The 20,556-nt window shown below is 46.6% G+C and overlaps 1 protein-coding gene across 1 annotated transcript in view; it reads right to left on the bottom strand.

The window, feature by feature from the left end:
• Window positions 1-20,556, bottom strand: part of LOC115142481 (EVI5-like protein) — a 63,215-nt gene that overhangs the window by 34,754 nt on the left and 7,905 nt on the right. Inside the window, 1 exon segment of the mRNA XM_029681984.2 lies at window positions 12,842-13,212. Coding sequence (XP_029537844.2) covers window positions 12,842-13,077 — 236 coding nt within the window. The 5' untranslated portion in view covers window positions 13,078-13,212.

Genomic DNA, 20,556 nt, shown 5'->3' with positions numbered 1-20,556 from the left:
TTAAACAGATAGGTGGGAGGGCAGACAGGCAACCTGAGACATTAAACAGATAGGTGGGAGGGCAGACATGCTACCTGAGACATTAAACATGAAACAGATAGGTGGGAGGGCAGACAGGCTACCTGAGACATTAAACATGAAACAGATAGGTGGGAGGGCAGACAGGCTACCTGAGACATTAAACATGAAACAGATAGGTGGGAGGGCAGACAGGCTACCTGAGACATTAAACATGAAACAGATAGGTGGGAAGGTAGACAGGCTACCTGAGACATGAAACAGAGGGCAGACAGGCTACCTGAGACATTAAACAGATAGGTGGGAGGGCAGACAGGCTACCTGAGACATTAAACAGATAGGTGGGAGGGCAGACAGGCTACCTGAGACATTAAACATGAAACAGATAGGTGGGAGGGCAGACAGGCTACCTGAGACATTAAACATGAAACAGATAGGTGGGAGGGCAGACAGGCTACCTGAGACATTAAACATGAAACAGATAGGTGGGAAGGCAGACAGGCTACCTGAGACATTAAACATGAAACAGATAGGTAGCCTGTCTGCCCTCCCACCTGAGACATAAAACATGAAACAGATAGGTGGGAGGGCAGACAGGCTACCTGAGACATTAAACATGAAACAGATAGGTGGGAGGGCAGACAGGCTACCTGAGACATTAAACATGAAACAGATAGGTGGGAGGGCAGACAGGCTACCTGAGACATTAAACATGAAACAGATAGGTGGGAGGGCAGACAGGCTACCTGAGACATTAAACATGAAACAGATAGGTGGGAGGGCAGACAGGCATAAACAGATAGGTGGGAGGGACATGCTGAGACATTAAAAACAGATAGGTGGGAGGGCAGACAGGCTACCTGAGACATTAAACAGATAGGTGGGAGGGCAGACAGGCTAGACATTAAACAGATAGGTGGGAGGACAGACAGGCTACCTGAGACATTAAACAGATAGGTGGGAGGGCAGACAGGCTACCTGAGACATTAAACAGATAGGTGGGAGGGCAGACAGGCTGAGACATTAAACAGATAGGTGGGAGGGCAGACAGGCTACCTGAGACATTAAACAGATAGGTGGGAGGGCAGACAGGCTACCTGAGACATGAGAAACAGATAGGTGATAGGTGGGAGGGCAGACAGGCTACCTGAGACATTGGGAAACAGGCTACCTGAGACATTAAACAGATAGGTGGGAGGGCAGACAGATAGGATGGGGAGGGCAGACAGGCTACCTGAGAAACAGATAGGTGGGAGGGCATTAAAAACAGATAGGTGGGAGGGCAGACAGATAGGTGGGAGGGCACCTGAGACATTAAACAGATAGGTGGGAGGGCAGACAGGCTACCTGAGACATTAAACAGATAGGTGGGAGGGCAGACAGGCTACCTGAGACATTAAACAGATAGGTGGGAGGGCAGACAGGCTACCTGAGACATTAAACAGATAGGTGGGAGGGCAGACAGTGAGACATTAAACAGATAGGTGGGAGGGCAGACAGGCTACCTGAGACATTAGGTGGGAGGGCAGACAGGCTACCTGAGACATGAAACAGATAGGTGGGAGGGCAGACAGGCTGGGAGGGCAGACAGGCTACCTGAGACATTAAACAGATAGGTGGGAGACAGGCTAGACATTAAACAGACAGGTGGGAGCTACCTGAGACATGAACAGATAGGTGGGAGGGCAGACAGGCTACCTGAGACATTAAACAGATAGGTGGTGGGCTAGGTGGGAGGAGACATTAAAACAGACAGACAGGCTACCTGAGACATTAAACAGATAGGTGGGAGGGCAGACAGTGAGACATTACAGGCTACCTGAGACATTAAACAGATAGGTGGGAGACAGGCTACCTGAGACAGACAGACAGGCTACCTGAGACATTAAACAGATAGGTGGGAGGGCAGACAGGCTACCTGAGACATTAAACAGATAGGTGGGAGGGCAGACAGGCTACCTGAGACATTAAACAGATAGGTGGGAGGGCAGGGCAGACAGGCAGACCTGAGACATTAAACAGATAGGTGGGAGGGCAGGCTACCTGGACATTAAACAGACAGACATTAAACAGATAGGTGGGAGGGCAGACAGGCTACCTGAGACATTAAACAGATAGGTGGGAGGGACAGGCAGACAGATAGCAGACAGGCTACCTGAGACATTAAACAGATAGGTGGGAGGGCAGACAGGCTACCTGAGACATTAAACAGATAGGTGGGAGGGCAGACAGGCACCTGAGACATTAAACAGATGAGAGGGCAGACAGGCTACCTGAGACATTAAACAGAGACAGGCACCTGAGACATTAAACAGATAGTGGGAGGGCATACAGGCTACCTGACATTAAACAGATAGGTGGGAGGGCAGACAGTGAGACATTAAACTGGTGGGAGACAGGCTACCTGAGACATTAAACAGATAGGTGGGAGGGCAGACAGGCTACCTGAGACATTAAACAGATAGGTGGAACATTACAACCTGAGACATTAAACGAGGGCAGACAGGCAACCTGAGACATTAAACAGATAGGTGGGAGGGCAGACATGCTACCTGAGACATTAAACATGAAACAGATAGGTGGGAGGGCAGACAGGCTACCTGAGACATTAAACATGAAACAGATAGGTGGGAGGGCAGACAGGCTACCTGAGACATTAAACATGAAACAGATAGGTGGGAGGGCAGACAGGCTACCTGAGACATTAAACATGAAACAGATAGGTGGGAAGGTAGACAGGCTACCTGAGACATGAAACAGAGGGCAGACAGGCTACCTGAGACATTAAACAGATAGGTGGGAGGGCAGACAGGCTACCTGAGACATTAAACAGATAGGTGGGAGGGCAGACAGGCTACCTGAGACATTAAACATGAAACAGATAGGTGGGAGGGCAGACAGGCTACCTGAGACATTAAACATGAAACAGATAGGTGGGAGGGCAGACAGGCTACCTGAGACATTAAACATGAAACAGATAGGTGGGAAGGCAGACAGGCTACCTGAGACATTAAACATGAAACAGATAGGTAGCCTGTCTGCCCTCCCACCTGAGACATAAAACATGAAACAGATAGGTGGGAGGACAGACAGGCTACCTGAGACATTAAACATGAAACAGATAGGTGGGAGGGCAGACAGGCTACCTGAGACATTAAACATGAAACAGATAGGTGGGAAGGCAGACAGGCTACCTGAGACATTAAACATGAAACAGATAGGTGGGAGGGCAGACAGGCTACCTGAGACATTAAACATGAAACAGATAGGTGGGAGGGCAGACAGTGAGACATCAAACAGATAGGTGGGAAGGCAGACAGTGAGACATTAAACAGATAGGTGGGAGGGCAGACAGTGAGACATTAAACAGATAGGTGGGAGGGCAGACAGGCTACCTGAGACATGAAACAGATAGGTGGGAGGGCAGACAGGCTACCTGAGACATTAAACAGATAGGTGGGAGGGCAGACAGTGAGACATTAAACAGATAGGTGGGAGGGCAGACAGGCTACCTGAGACATGAAACAGATAGGTGGGAGGGCAGACAGGCTACCTGAGACATTAAACAGATAGGTGGGAGGGCAGACAGGCTACCTGAGACATTAAACAGATAGGTGGGAGGGCAGACAGGCTACCTGAGACATTAAACAGATAGGTGGGAGGGCAGACAGGCTACCTGAGACATTAAACAGATAGGTGGGAGGGCAGACAGTGAGACATTAAACATATAGGTGGGAGGGCAGACAGGCTACCTGAGACATTAAACAGACAGGTGGGAGGGCAGACAGTGAGACATTAAACAGATAGGTGGGAGGGCAGACAGGCTACCTGAGACATGAAACAGATAGGTGGGAGGGCAGACAGGCTACCTGAGACATTAAACAGATAGGTGGGAGGGCAGACAGGCTACCTGAGACATTAAACAGATAGGTGGGAGGGCAGACAGGCTACCTGAGACATTAAACAGATAGGTGGGAGGGCAGACAGTGAGACATTAAACAGATAGGTGGGAGGGCAGACAGGCTACCTGAGACATGAAACAGATAGGTGGGAGGGCAGACAGGCTACCTGAGACATGAAACAGATAGGTGGGAGGGCAGACAGGCTACCTGAGACATGAAACAGATAGGTGGGAGGGCAGACAGGCTACCTGAGACATTAAACAGATAGGTGGGAGGGCAGACAGTGAGACATTAAACATATAGGTGGGAGGGCAGACAGGCTACCTGAGACATTAAACAGATAGGTGGGAGGGCATACAGGCTACCTGAGACATGAAACAGATAGGTGGGAGGGCAGACAGGCTACCTGAGACATTAAACATGAAACAGATAGGTGGGAAGGCAGACAGGCAACCTGAGACATTAAACATGAAACAGATAGGTAGCCTGTCTGCCCTCCCACCTGAGACATAAAACATGAAACAGATAGGTGGGAGGACAGACAGGCTACCTGAGACATTAAACATGAAACAGATAGGTGGGAAGGCAGACAGGCTACCTGAGACATTAAACATGAAACAGATAGGTGGGAGGGCAGACAGGCTACCTGAGACATTAAACATGAAACAGATAGGTGGGAGGGCAGACAGTGAGACATCAAACAGATAGGTGGGAAGGCAGACAGTGAGACATTAAACAGATAGGTGGGAGGGCAGACAGTGAGACATTAAACAGATAGGTGGGAGGGCAGACAGGCTACCTGAGACATGAAACAGATAGGTGGGAGGGCAGACAGGCTACCTGAGACATTAAACAGATAGGTGGGAGGGCAGACAGTGAGACATTAAACATATAGGTGGGAGGGCAGACAGGCTACCTGAGACATTAAACAGATAGGTGGGAGGGCATACAGGCTACCTGAGACATTAAACAGATAGGTGGGAGGGCAGACAGTGAGACATTAAACAGATAGGTGGGAGGGCAGACAGGCTACCTGAGACATGAAACAGATAGGTGGGAGGGCAGACAGGCTACCTGAGACATGAAACAGATAGGTGGGAGGGCAGACAGGCTGCCTGAGACATTAAACAGATAGGTGGGAGGGCAGACAGTGAGACATTGAACATATAGGTGGGAGGGCAGACAGGCTACCTGAGACATTAAACAGACAGGTGGGAGGGCAGACAGGCTACCTGAGACATTAAACAGATAGGTGGGAAGGCAGACAGGCTGCCTGAGACATTAAACAGATAGGTGGGAGGGCAGACAGGCTACCTGAGACATTAAACATGAAACAGATAGGTAGCCTGTCTGCCCTCCCACCTGAGACATAAAACATGAAACAGATAGGTGGGAGGACAGACAGGCTACCTGAGACATTAAACATGAAACAGATAGGTGGGAGGGCAGACAGGCTACCTGAGACATTAAACATGAAACAGATAGGTGGGAAGGCAGACAGGCTACCTGAGACATTAAACATGAAACAGATAGGTGGGAAGGCAGACAGGCTACCTGAGACATTAAACAGATAGGTGGGAGGGCAGACAGGCTACCTGAGACATTAAACAGACAGGTGGGAGGGCAGACAGGCTACCTGAGACATTAAACAGATAGGTGGGAGGGCAGACAGGCTGCCTGAGACATTAAACAGATAGGTGGGAGGGCAGACAGGCTACCTGAGACATTAAACAGATAGGTGGGAGGGCAGACAGTGAGACATTAAACATATAGGTGGGAGGGCAGACAGGCTACCTGAGACATGAAACAGATAGGTGGGAGGGCATACAGGCTACCTGAGACATTAAACAGATAGGTGGGAGGGCAGACAGTGAGACATTAAACAGATAGGTGGGAGGGCAGACAGGCTACCTGAGACATGAAACAGATAGGTGGGAGGGCAGACAGGCTACCTGAGACATTAAACAGATAGGTGGGAGGGCAGACAGGCTACCTGAGACATTAAACAGATAGGTGGGAGGGCAGACAGGCTACCTGAGACATTAAACAGATAGGTGGGAGGGCAGACAGTGAGACATTAAACATATAGGTGGGGGGGCAGACAGTGAGACATTAAACATATAGGTGGGAGGGCAGACAGGCTACCTGAGACATTAAACAGACAGGTGGGAGGGCAGACAGTGAGACATTAAACATATAGGTGGGAGGGCAGACAGGCTACCTGAGACATTAAACAGACAGGTGGGAGGGCAGACAGGCTGCCTGAGACATTAAACAGATAGGTGGGAGGGCAGACAGGCTACCTGAGACATTAAACATGAAACAGATAGGTAGCCTGTCTGCCCTCCCACCTGAGACATAAAACATGAAACAGATAGGTGGGAGGACAGACAGGCTACCTGAGACATTAAACATGAAACAGATAGGTGGGAGGGCAGACAGGCTACCTGAGACATTAAACATGAAACAGATAGGTGGGAGGGCAGACAGGCTACCTGAGACATTAAACATGAAACAGATAGGTGGGAAGGCAGACAGGCTACCTGAGACATTAAACATGAAACAGATAGGTGGGAAGGCAGACAGGCTACCTGAGACATTAAACATGAAACAGATAGGTGGGAGGGCAGACAGGCTACCTGAGACATTAAACATGAAACAGATAGGTGGGAGGGCAGACAGTGAGACATCAAACAGATAGGTGGGAGGGCAGACAGTGAGACATTAAACAGATAGGTGGGAGGGCAGACAGGCTACCTGAGACATGAAACAGATAGGTGGGAGGGCAGACAGGCTACCTGAGACATTAAACAGATAGGTGGGAGGGCAGACAGTGAGACATGAAACAGATAGGTGGGAGGGCAGACAGGCTACCTGAGACATGAAACAGATAGGTGGGAGGGCAGACAGGCTACCTGAGACATGAAACAGATAGGTGGGAGGGCAGACAGGCTACCTGAGACATTAAACAGATAGGTGGGAGGGCAGACAGTGAGACATTAAACAGATAGGTGGGAGGGCAGACAGGCTACCTGAGACATTAAACAGATAGGTGGGAGGGCAGACAGTGAGACATTAAACAGATAGGTGGGAGGGCAGACAGGCTACCTGAGACATGAAACAGATAGGTGGGAGGGCAGACAGGCTACCTGAGACATTAAACAGATAGGTGGGAGGGCATACAGGCTACCTGAGACATTAAACAGATAGGTGGGAGGGCAGACAGTGAGACATTAAACAGATAGGTGGGAGGGCAGACAGGCTACCTGAGACATGAAACAGATAGGTGGGAGGGCAGACAGGCTACCTGAGACATTAAACAGATAGGTAGCCTGTCTGCCCTCCCACCTGAGACATTAAACAGATAGGTGGGAGGGCAGACAGGCTACCTGAGACATTAAACAGATAGGTGGGAGGGCAGACAGTGAGACATTAAACATATAGGTGGGGGGGCAGACAGTGAGACATTAAACATATAGGTGGGAGGGCAGACAGGCTACCTGAGACATTAAACAGACAGGTGGGAGGGCAGACAGGCTACCTGAGACATTAAACAGACAGGTGGGAGGGCAGACAGGCTACCTGAGACATTAAACAGATAGGTGGGAGGGCAGACAGGCTGCCTGAGACATTAAACAGATAGGTGGGAGGGCAGACAGTGAGACATTAAACAGATAGGTGGGAGGGCAGACAGGCTACCTGAGACATGAAACAGATAGGTGGGAGGGCAGACAGGCTACCTGAGACATTAAACAGATAGGTGGGAGGGCAGACAGGCTACCTGAGACATTAAACAGATAGGTGGGAGGGCAGACAGGCTACCTGAGACATTAAACAGATAGGTGGGAGGGCAGACAGTGAGACATTAAACATATAGGTGGGGGGGCAGACAGTGAGACATTAAACATATAGGTGGGAGGGCAGACAGGCTACCTGAGACATTAAACAGACAGGTGGGAGGGCAGACAGGCTACCTGAGACATTAAACAGATAGGTGGGAGGGCAGACAGGCTGCCTGAGACATTAAACAGATAGGTGGGAGGGCAGACAGGCTACCTGAGACATTAAACATGAAACAGATAGGTAGCCTGTCTGCCCTCCCACCTGAGACATAAAACATGAAACAGATAGGTGGGAGGACAGACAGGCTACCTGAGACATTAAACATGAAACAGATAGGTGGGAGGGCAGACAGGCTACCTGAGACATTAAACATGAAACAGATAGGTGGGAGGGCAGACAGGCTACCTGAGACATTAAACATGAAACAGATAGGTGGGAAGGCAGACAGGCTACCTGAGACATTAAACATGAAACAGATAGGTGGGAAGGCAGACAGGCTACCTGAGACATTAAACATGAAACAGATAGGTGGGAGGGCAGACAGTGAGACATCAAACAGATAGGTGGGAGGGCAGACAGTGAGACATTAAACAGATAGGTGGGAGGGCAGACAGGCTACCTGAGACATTAAACAGAAACAGATAGGTGGGAGGGCAGACAGGCTACCTGAGACATTAAACAGATAGGTGGGAGGGCAGACAGTGAGACATTAAACAGATAGGTGGGAGGGCAGACAGGCTACCTGAGACATTAAACAGATAGGTGGGAGGGCAGACAGGCTACCTGAGACATGAAACAGATAGGTGGGAGGGCAGACAGGCTACCTGAGACATTAAACAGATAGGTGGGAGGGCAGACAGGCTACCTGAGACATTAAACAGATAGGTGGGAGGGCAGACAGGCTACCTGAGACATTAAACAGATAGGTGGGAGGGCAGACAGTGAGACATTAAACATATAGGTGGGAGGGCAGACAGGCTACCTGAGACATTAAACAGACAGGTGGGAGGGCAGACAGGCTACCTGAGACATTAAACAGACAGGTGGGAGGGCAGACAGGCTACCTGAGACATTAAACAGATAGGTGGGAGGGCAGACAGGCTGCCTGAGACATTAAACAGATAGGTGGGAGGGCAGACAGGCTACCTGAGACATTAAACAGATAGGTGGGAAGGCAGACAGGCTACCTGAGACATTAAACAGATAGGTGGGAGGGCAGACAGTGAGACATTAAACAGATAGGTGGGAGGGCAGACAGGCTACCTGAGACATTAAACAGATAGGTGGGAGGGCAGACAGGCTACCTGAGACATTAAACAGATAGGTGGGAGGGCAGACAGGCACCTGAGACATTAAACAGATAGGTGGGAGGGCAGACAGGCTACCTGAGACATTAAACAGATAGGTGGGAGGGCAGACAGGCACCTGAGACATTAAACAGATAGGTGGGAGGGCATACAGGCTACCTGAGACATTAAACAGATAGGTGGGAGGGCAGAGTGAGACATTAAACATATAGGTGGGAGGGCAGACAGGCTACCTGAGACATTAAACAGATAGGTGGGAGGGCAGACAGGCTACCTGAGACATTAAACAGATAGGTGGGAGGGCAGACAGGCTACCTGAGACATTAAACAGATAGGTGGGAGGGCAGACAGGCTACCTGAGACATTAAACATGAAACAGATAGGTGGGAGGGCAGACAGGCTACCTGAGACATTAAACATGAAACAGATAGGTGGGAAGGCAGACAGGCTACCTGAGACATTAAACATGAAACAGATAGGTAGCCTGTCTGCCCTCCCACCTGAGACATAAAACATGAAACAGATAGGTGGGAGGACAGACAGGCTACCTGAGACATTAAACATGAAACAGATAGGTGGGAGGGCAGACAGGCTACCTGAGACATTAAACATGAAACAGATAGGTGGGAAGGCAGACAGGCTACCTGAGACATTAAACATGAAACAGATAGGTGGGAAGGCAGACAGGCTACCTGAGACATTAAACATGAAACAGATAGGTGGGAGGGCAGACAGGCTACCTGAGACATTAAACATGAAACAGATAGGTGGGAGGGCAGACAGTGAGACATCAAACAGATAGGTGGGAAGGCAGACAGTGAGACATTAAACAGATAGGTGGGAGGGCAGACAGTGAGACATTAAACAGATAGGTGGGAGGGCAGACAGTGAGACATTAAACAGATAGGTGGGAGGGCAGACAGGCTACCTGAGACATGAAACAGATAGGTGGGAGGGCAGACAGGCTACCTGAGACATGAAACAGATAGGTGGGAGGGCAGACAGGCTACCTGAGACATTAAACAGATAGGTGGGAGGGCAGACAGGCACCTGAGACATTAAACAGATAGGTGGGAGGGCAGACAGGCTACCTGAGACATTAAACAGATAGGTGGGAGGGCAGACAGGCACCTGAGACATTAAACAGATAGGTGGGAGGGCAGACAGTGAGACATTAAACAGATAGGTGGGAGGGCAGACAGGCTACCTGAGACATTAAACAGATAGGTGGGAGGGCAGACAGGCTACCTGAGACATGAAACAGATAGGTGGGAGGGCAGACAGGCTACCTGAGACATGAAACAGATAGGTGGGAGGGCAGACAGGCTACCTGAGACATTAAACAGATAGGTGGGAGGGCAGACAGGCTACCTGAGACATTAAACAGATAGGTGGGAGGGCAGACAGGCTACCTGAGACATTAAACAGATAGGTGGGAGGGCAGACAGGCACCTGAGACATTAAACAGATAGGTGGGAGGGCAGACAGTGAGACATTAAACAGATAGGTGGGATGGCAGACAGGCTACCTGAGACATTAAACAGATAGGTGGGAGGGCAGACAGGCCACCTGAGACATTAAACAGATAGGTGGGAGGGCAGACAGGCTACCTGAGACATTAAACAGATAGGTGGGAGGGCAGACAGGCTACCTGAGACATTAAACAGATAGGTGGGAGGGCAGACAGGCTACCTGAGACATTAAACATGAAACAGATAGGTGGGAGGGCAGACAGGCTACCTGAGACATTAAACATGAAACAGATAGGTGGGAGGGCAGACAGGCTCCCTGAGACATTAAACATGAAACAGATAGGTGGGAAGGCAGACAGGCTACCTGAGACATTAAACATGAAACAGATAGGTAGCCTGTCTGCCCTCCCACCTGAGACATAAAACATGAAACAGATAGGTGGGAGGACAGACAGGCTACCTGAGACATTAAACATGAAACAGATAGGTGGGAGGGCAGACAGGCTACCTGAGACATTAAACATGAAACAGATAGGTGGGAAGGCAGACAGGCTACCTGAGACATTAAACATGAAACAGATAGGTGGGAGGGCAGACAGGCTACCTGAGACATTAAACATGAAACAGATAGGTGGGAAGGCAGACAGGCTACCTGAGACATTAAACATGAAACAGATAGGTGGGAGGGCAGACAGGCTACCTGAGACATTAAACATGAAACAGATAGGTGGGAGGGCAGACAGTGAGACATCAAACAGATAGGTGGGAGGGCAGACAGTGAGACATTAAACAGATAGGTGGGAGGGCAGACAGTGAGACATCAAACAGATAGGTGGGAGGGCAGACAGTGAGACATTAAACAGATAGGTGGGAGGGCAGACAGGCTACCTGAGACATTAAACAGACAGGTGGGAGGGCAGACAGGCTGCCTGAGACATTAAACAGATAGGTGGGAGGGCAGACAGGCTACCTGAGACATGAAATAGATAGGTGGGAGGGCAGACAGTGAGACATTAAACAGATAGGTGGGAGGGCAGACAGTGAGACATTAAACAGATAGGTGGGAGGGCAGACAGGCTACCTGAGACATTAAACATGAAACAGATAGGTAGCCTGTCTGCCCTCCCACCTATCTGTTTCATGTTTAATGTCTCAGGTAGCCTGTCTGCCCTCCCACCTGAGACATTAAACATGAAACAGATAGGTGGGAAGGCAGACAGGCTACCTGAGACATTAAACATGAAACAGATAGGTGGGAAGGCAGACAGGCTACCTGAGACATTAAACATGAAACAGATAGGTGGGAAGGCAGACAGGCTACCTGAGACATTAAACATGAAACAGATAGGTGGGAAGGCAGACAGGCTACCTGAGACATTAAACATGAAACAGATAGGTGGGAGGGCAGACAGTGAGACATCAAACAGATAGGTGGGAGGGCAGACAGTGAGACATTAAACAGATAGGTGGGAGGGCAGACAGGCTGCCGCCAATTTAGTCATGTACAATTTGCCTTGAATGGATAACGGAAACATTTCAACCACTTAATTTTTACATGACACGTTTTTGCAAAAAAAAAGTGTTTGTTGTTTTTGTGGGATGTCATTACGTCCAGATGTTTTTAAAATCGACACAAGACAGTTCAATGGAAACGCAACGTGGCAGGCAATTGTCACATCTATTTTCTATGCAAACTTTCTAAATGTCCACACAAAACCACTGGACAAGTTCATGGAAACATACAGGTAACTGCCTAAATAAATGACACTTGAGTAAATGAGGCATACAAAGTATATTGAAAGCAGGTGCTTCTACACAGGTGTGGTTCCTGAGTTAATTAAGCAATTAACATCCCATCATGCTTAGCATCTATGTAGAAAAACACCCAGTTGGCCATTAATTTGGCTACCATGGCTAAAAAGAAGAGATCTCAGTGACTTTGAAAGAGGGGTCTCAAAGGAGTATAGGGGGTTTAAAGTGTGTGTGTGTCAGTCACCAGATCTCCACCCAACAGAACACTTATGGGAGATCCTGGAGCAGTGCCTGAGACAGCCTTTTCCACCACCGTCAACAAAACAATAAACTATGGAATGTCTCGCGGAAGAATGGTGTCGCATCCCTCCAACAGAGTTCCAGACACTTGTAGAATCTATGCCAGGGTGGATGGAAGCTGTTCTGACCACTCGTGGTGGCCCAACGCCCTATTAAAGACAACTTATGTTGGGGTTTCCTTTATTTTGGCAGTTACCTGTAGCTACTGTGCAACACATGTGAACCCCAGTTCCCATCTCTTTCTCACCTGTTCTGCTCCTCCAGCTTGGCCAGCAGCTCTAGCTCGTCAGGGCTCAGGCTCTCCGAGTCAGCAGGGGAGGCAGCGGGGGCTGAGAGCATGGCATCTTGGCAAGATGAGTCCGGGCTGAGGAGGGGGCTGCCCATGGAATGGTCCATGCCAGGGGGAGAGGAGGGGGGACACTGCAGCTGGTTGGGTCCCCCTGTGGAGCCCTCTCTCTCGGGGCTGCCGCTGGGGGTGGGCATGGTTGTGGTGGTAGGCACAGTGCAACGCACTGTTGGACAGGGGAGGCTGTGGCTGGGTCTCCTTACACGTCTCCCCGGCTGTAGGGTCACCTGGTAGGGCGGTGCCGGAGCCAATCGGATCAGGGTTCCTCAAACCTGTTGTGAATTTAGAGGACATTTGAATTACGAGGACATACACTGAACAAAAATATGAATGCAACATGTAAAGTGTTGGTCCCATGTTTCATGAGCTGAAATAAAAGATCCCAGAAATGTTCCATATGCACAAAAAAAAGCTTATTTCTCTCAAATTTCGTGAACAAATTTGATTACATCCCTGTTAGTGAACATTTCTCCTTTACCAAGATAATCCATCCACCTGACAAGTGTGGCATATCAAGAAGCTGATAAACAGCATAATCATTACACAGGTGCACCTTGTGCTGGGGTCAATAAAAGGACACTCTAAAATGTGCAGTTTTGTGACACAACACAATGCCACAAGTTCTGAAGGAGCGTGCAATTGGCATGCTGACTGCAGGAATGTCCACAAGCGCTGTTGCCAGAGAATTGAATGCCCATTTTTATACCGTAAGCCACCTCCAACGTGGTTTTAGGGAATTTGGCAGTACGTCAAACTGGCCTCAACCGCTGACCATGTGTATGTCATTGTGTGGGCGAGCGGTTTGAGTGCACCATGGTAGCGGTGGGGTTATGGTATGGGCAGGCATAAGCTACAGACAATGAACACAATTGCATTTGATCATTGTCAATTTGAATGCACAGAGGTACCGTGACGAGATCCTGAGGCCCATTGTCGTGCCATTAATCAGCCGCCATCACCTCATGTTTCAGCATGATAATGCACAGCCCCATGCCGCAAGGATCTGTACACAATTCCTCAATCTCTCAGGTCTTCCCTGGCCTGCATACTCACCGATCAATGTATACTACAGCGTGTTCCACAGGAAACAATCAATAGCCTGATCAACTATCAGAAGGAAATGTGTCGCGCTGCATGAAGCAAATGGTGGTCACACCAGAAACTGACTAGTTTTCTGATCCATGCCCCTACCTTCTTTTGTACAATAGACACAGATCTGCATTCCCATTCATGTAAAATCCATAGATGAGGGCCTAATGAATTCATTTCAAATTGACTGATTTCCTTATATGAACTGTAACTCAGTGAAATCTGAATGCATGCTGCGTTTACATTTTTGTTCAGCATACATACATACATAGCATTCGGAAAGTATTCAGACCCTTGACTTTTTCCAAATGTTGTTATTTTACAGCCTTATTCTAAAATGGATTAAATAAAATAAAAATCTCAATCTACACACACTACCCCATAATGACAAAGAAGAGGTTTGTAGACATTTTTGCTAATTTATTAAAAATATAAAATACCTTATTACCATACAGTACCAGTCAAAAGTTAGTACACACCTACTCATTCAAGGGTTTTTCTTAATTTTCACTATTTCAGTTTTTTACGACTACACTTGAAACTTTCAAAGTTCTTCAATTTCAGGATTTACTGACCTTCATGTCTTAAAAAGTAATGGTCTGTAATTTCTCTTTGCTTATTTGAGCTGTTCTTGACATTATATGGACTTGGTCTTTTACCAAATAGGGCTATCAAGTGTATACCCACCCTACCTTGTCACAACACAACTGATTGGCTCAAACACATTAAGGAAATAAATTCCACAAATTAACAAGGCACACCTGTTAATTGAAATGCATTTATTCCTGATGACTACCTCATGAAGGTGGTTGAGAGAATGCCAAGAGTATGCAAAGCTGTCATCAAGGCAAAGGGTGGCTACTTTGATTTGAACAATCTCAAATATATTTTGATTTGCTTAACACTTTTTTGGTTACTACATGATTCCATATGTGTTATTTCATAGTTAACTATTATTCTACAATGTAGAAAATAGTAAAAATAAAGAAAAACCCTGCAATGAATAGGTGTCCAAACTTCTCCTGTAAGTATTGAGACTCAAAAATCCTGTTTCCATTAACCATCCTTGAGATGTTTCTACAACTTGGAGTCCACCTGTGGTATATTCAATTGAATGGACATGATTTGGAAAGGCACACACCTGTCTATATAAGGCCCGTAGAGCTCCAAGACAGGATTGTGTTGAGGCACAGATCTGGGGAAGGGCACCAAAACATTTTTGCAGCATTGAAGGTCCCCAAGAGTGGTCTCCATCATTCTAAATGGAAGAAGTTTGTAAACACCAAGACTCTTCCTAGAGCTGGCCGCCCGGCAAAACTGAGCAATCGGGGGAGAATGCCTTGGTCAGGGAGGTGACCAAGAACCCAATGGTCACTCTGACAGAGCTCCAGTTTCTCTGTGGAGATGGGAGAACCTTCCAGGAGGACAACAATCTCTATTGCACTCCACCAATCAGGCCTTTATGGTAGAGTAAAAAGACGTGAATTTTACTGGAGTTGCTTCCATGACAGCCCACTTGGAGTTTTCCAAAAGACACCTAAAGGATGAGAAACAAGATTCTCTGGCCTGAATGCCAAGATCCACATCTGGAGGAAACCTGGCACCATCCCTACGGTGAAGCATGGTGGTGGCAGCATCATGCTGTAGGTGTGTTTTTCAGTGGCAGGGACTGGGAGCCTAGTCAGGATCGAGGGAAAGATGAACGGAGCAAAGTACAGAGAATTCCATGATGAAAACCTGCTCCAGAGTGCTCCAGACCTCAGACTGGGATGAAGGTTCACCTTCCAACAGGGCAACGACCCGAAGCACACAGCCAAAACAACGCAAGAGTGGCTTCGGGACAAGTCTCTGAAGATCCTTGATTGGCCCAGCCAGAGCCCGGACTTGAACCCGATTGAACATCTCTGGAGAGACCTGAAAATAGCTGTGCAGCGACGCTCCCAAGTTGGATGGAAAGTTGAGTTCCTCGGCGTACACATCACGGACAGACTGAAATGGTCCACCCATACAGACAGTGCAGTGAAAAAGGCGCAACAGCGTCTCTTCAACCTCAGGAGGCTGAAGATATTTGACTTGTCAAATAAAACCCTCAAACTTCTACAGATGCACAATTGAGAACATCCTGCCCGGCTATATCGCCACCTGGAACAGAAACTGCATCACCCACAACCGCAGGGCTCTAATAATGATGTTTACATACAGTTTAAGTCGGAAGTTTACATACACCTTAGGCAAATACTATAAAAAAAATTCAGGAATGGTGAAATGTAACAATTCCCTGTCTTAGGTCAGTTAGGATCACCACTTTATTTTAAGAATGTGAAATGTCACAATAATAGTAGAGAGAATGATTTATTTCAGATTTTGTTTCATTCGTCACATTCCCAGTGAGTCAGAAGTTAACATACACTCAATTAGTATTTGGTAGCATTGCCTTTAAATTGTTTAACTTGGGTCAAACGTTTTGGGTAGCCTTCCACAAGCTTCCCACAATAAGTTGGGTGCATTTTGGCCCATTCCTCCTGACAGAGCTGTTGTAACTAAGTCATGTTTATAGGCCTCCTTGCTTGCATACGCTTTTTCAGTTCTGACCACAAAATTTCAATAGTATTGAGGTTAGGGCTTTGTGATGGCCACTCCAATACCTTGACTTTGTTGTCCTTAAGCCATTTTGCCACAACTTTGGAAGTATGCTTGGGGTCATTGTCCATTTGGAAGACCCATTTGTGACCAAGCTTTAACTTCCTGATTGATGTGTTGAGATGTTAATTCAATATATCCACATAATTTTCAGTCCTCATGATGCCATCTATTTTGTGAAGTACACCAGCAAAGCACCCCCACAACATGATACTGCCACCCCCGTGCTTCACGGTTGGGATGGTGTTCTTCAGCTTGCAAGCATCCCCCTTTTTCCTCCAAACATAACGATGGTCATTATGGCCAAACAGTTCTATTTTTGTTTCATCAGAACAGAGGATATTTCTCCAAAAAGTATGATATTTGTCCCCATGTGCAGTTGCAAACCGTAGTCTGGCTTTTTTTATGGCGGTTTTGGAGCCGTGGCTTCTTCCTTGCTGAGCGGCCTTTCAGGTTATGTCGATATAGGATATGTTTTACTGTGGTTATAGATACTTTGTAACTGTTTCCTCCAGCATCTTCACAAAGTCCTTTGCTGTTGTTCTGGGATTGATTTGCACTTTTCACACCAACGTACGTTCATCTCTAGGAGACAGAACGCGTCTCCTTCCTGAGCGGTAAGATGGCTGCGTGGTCCCATGGTGTTTATACTTGCATACTATTGTTTGCACAGATGAGCGTGGTACCTTCAGGCGTTTGGAAATTGCTCCCAAGAATGAACCAGACTTGTGGTCTAAAAAAATATTCTGAGGTCTTGGCCGATTTCTTTCGATTTTTTATGATGTCAAGCAAAGAGACACTGAGTTTGAAGGTAGGCCTTGAAATACATCCACAGGTACACCTCCATATGACTCAAATTATGTCAATTTGTCTATCAGAAACTTCTAAAGCCATGACATTTTCTGAAATTTTCCAAGCTGTTTAAAGGCACAGTCAACTTAGTGTATGTAAACTTCTGACCCACTGGAATTGTGATACAGTGAATTTTTCAGTTTTTGATTTGTTAAAAAAGTTTGAAATATCCAATAAATGTCGTTCCACTTCATGATTGTGTCCCACTTGTTGTTGATTCTTCTCAAAAAATACAGTTTTATATCTTTATGTTTGAAGCCTGAAATGTGGCAAAAAGTCGCAAAGTTCAAGGGGGCCGAATACTTTCGCAAGGCACTGTATATATATACATATATACATATATATAAAAATGTTTAAAAAATGTAAAAATGTTTTTTTTTTTTTTAAACAGTTTTTGCTTTGTCATTATGGGGCATTGTGTGTAGATTGATGAGGGGGGAAAAACAATTTAATCCATTTTACAATAAGGCTGTAGCGTAACAAAATGTGGAAAAAGTCACGAGGTCTGAATACTTCAGAATGCACTGTACATAGTCCTGTGTCTCGTTAGTCAATGCTTATACGAGGTCAACTGTTGGTTGAATTCTGTGATAAATGGTTAAGTGCTATGAAAAGATCATTTGGTTGTTTGACATTTTCCTACAGAGCCAATTTCTATGTCAAACACAACAAACAAAAATAATTCACATACAGTCCCTTGATTCCCATCTAAGTGAATTGATCACAGTCAATCCACAGTGAACGATATTATAGCCGTCCACTTGCTACGGGAGTGGTTATCAGGGTGTGGGCCTGAGTCACTATGGATGATGACATCACATTCTATAATGGCCATTGTCTCACTGTGACTCAACATTCACTTACAGTCTTCTTTATAAAGAGATTGGTTTGTGTCTCAAATGGCACCCTATTCTCTATAGTGCACTACTTTTGACCAGGGCGCTGGGCAAACGAGTGCACTATATAGGAATTAGGGTGCCATTTGGGACGCACACATTATAAAAGTGTATGGATTTAATGGATCATGATGTAATCCTGTATTATAAACTGGGTGGTGCGAGCTGTGAATGCTGACTGGCTGAAAGTCGTGGTATATCAGACTGTATGGGTATGACAAGACATGTATTTTTACTGCTCCAATTACGTTGGTAATCAGTTTATAATAGCAATAAATCCTCAGGGGATTTGTTACAGAACCAATATACCATGACTAAGGGTTGTGTCCTAGCACTCTGTGTTGCAGAGTAGATCACCATTTAAATCACTCACTGATGGATCAACATTAGCTAGATTACCATTAAATGTGATGTCATGAATGTTTGATGACATCATGCTGTGAATATCAAGCAAGCAGGAAGAGACTGTGCATTAAAGGTGATTGGATTGGAGCCATAATTAATTATGAGATTAGCAAACTAGAAAGAATGTGTTGAGAAAGATAGGCCATGTTGATGTAGTAGAAATCTGCAGAGCTATGAAAATACAAAACAACATTCCTCAAAGTATTATAATTTCTAATTGTTTGTTTTCTCATGCAAATCCATTGACAAAGAAAGAAATAATGGCAATTTAAGCAGAGGTTAAATCCATGAAATCCCATTTTCTGATAAGGAAGGTTTTGTGTATATTGTTGTGGTGTGTGTGTGTGTGTGTGTGTGTGTGTGTGTGTGTGTGTGTGTGTGTGTGTGTGTACGCACTCAGGCTTGTGATTCACAATGTGCAACATTCTACTGGCCTATGTGAGGCGAGGCCAGGTAGGCAAGGCCTGTTACTCTCTCAGTCCACTATCCTATCTCCACCCTCTAGTAAAGCCAAGAACAGACTGTGCACTGCACAATGCAGCTACTAATCACAAAACTAATAGGGGGGAACCATTGGTCAGTGATAAACCAGAGGTCCGCTGCTACTGTTTAATCATGAAGATACCAATGCTGCTCAGCAGTTCCTCTCTGCACTCCAGTCTGTGGCAGCCAAGCTGCACCATAGAAATGGAATTACTAGAATGAGAATCCCATGAGGGTGCAGCCAAATTGCGGTGGCCAGGGTTCTTTCCTGTTCTACTTGGCAGCCAGGCAGCACCATAAAAATAGAATTACTAGAATGAAAAAGGAAACTGACAGCCTCATAGAAATATAATTATTCGAACAAGTAAAACACCTTTGGCAATGGCAATTTGACTGCACCCTCATAGCATTTCCATTCTAGTGATTCTGTTTCTATGGACAGAAGTACAGCCCTGGTCTGCATCATGTATGGGAGCTCTATTACTGGGTAAGCCAGAGTCCAGCCGAGCTGGTGGCCCCAATCCACATAGAGGGAGAGGAGAGATAGGCCTAACCCCAAGCCGAGGGTAATTCAGCATACATTTGACAAACGGAACCACAGAATGTAGGGCTTATGCACATCTGCGAGTGAGCGCGAGAGAGATGAGGGGAATGGGCTAGCCATCCTCGGAATGCTGAACAGGTCTATGACTACAACTCACACACACCCTAGCTGTTTTAATATCAGCCATAGTCACACTGATACATATGTCTACTGAAGCACGACAACGACAAGGAAAACAGAAAAACTGCCCAGAGAGAAAATAAAAAAATATTGTTTGAAGGGGAAAAACACTGCAGAGGGATGGAGGGACAAGGACGCCATTCATGTGCTGGGAGAGGCCAATCAAAAGAGCCATTAACTAGCATGAGCCCAATTGAATCAGAAGAAGCAGCTCAGGAAAACAGGCGTCCCCAAACCGTCACAATCCTCTCTAAGAATGACACGTAGCTAGTTCCTCCAAAACAACGTAACAATAGCAACAGAGAAAAGTTGTAGCCTAATTTTATCAAAGCTAATCTTATGACACTAGAAATACTGAACTTTAACCCTTGATATTCCTCTCGACTGCTCACTGTGACGATGCATATACAGTTGAAGTCGGGAAGGTTACATTCACTTAGGTTGGAGTCATTAAAACTCGTTTTTCAACCACTCCACAAATTTCATGTTAACAAACTATAGTTTTGGCAAGTCGGTTAGGATATCTA

This window comes from Oncorhynchus nerka, linkage group LG15, assembly GCF_034236695.1.
Source record: "Oncorhynchus nerka isolate Pitt River linkage group LG15, Oner_Uvic_2.0, whole genome shotgun sequence".
Taxonomy (NCBI): Eukaryota; Metazoa; Chordata; class Actinopteri; order Salmoniformes; family Salmonidae; genus Oncorhynchus; species Oncorhynchus nerka.
Note: the sequence above shows the minus strand (reverse complement) of the source record. Positions and strands in the feature narration are given on the sequence as shown.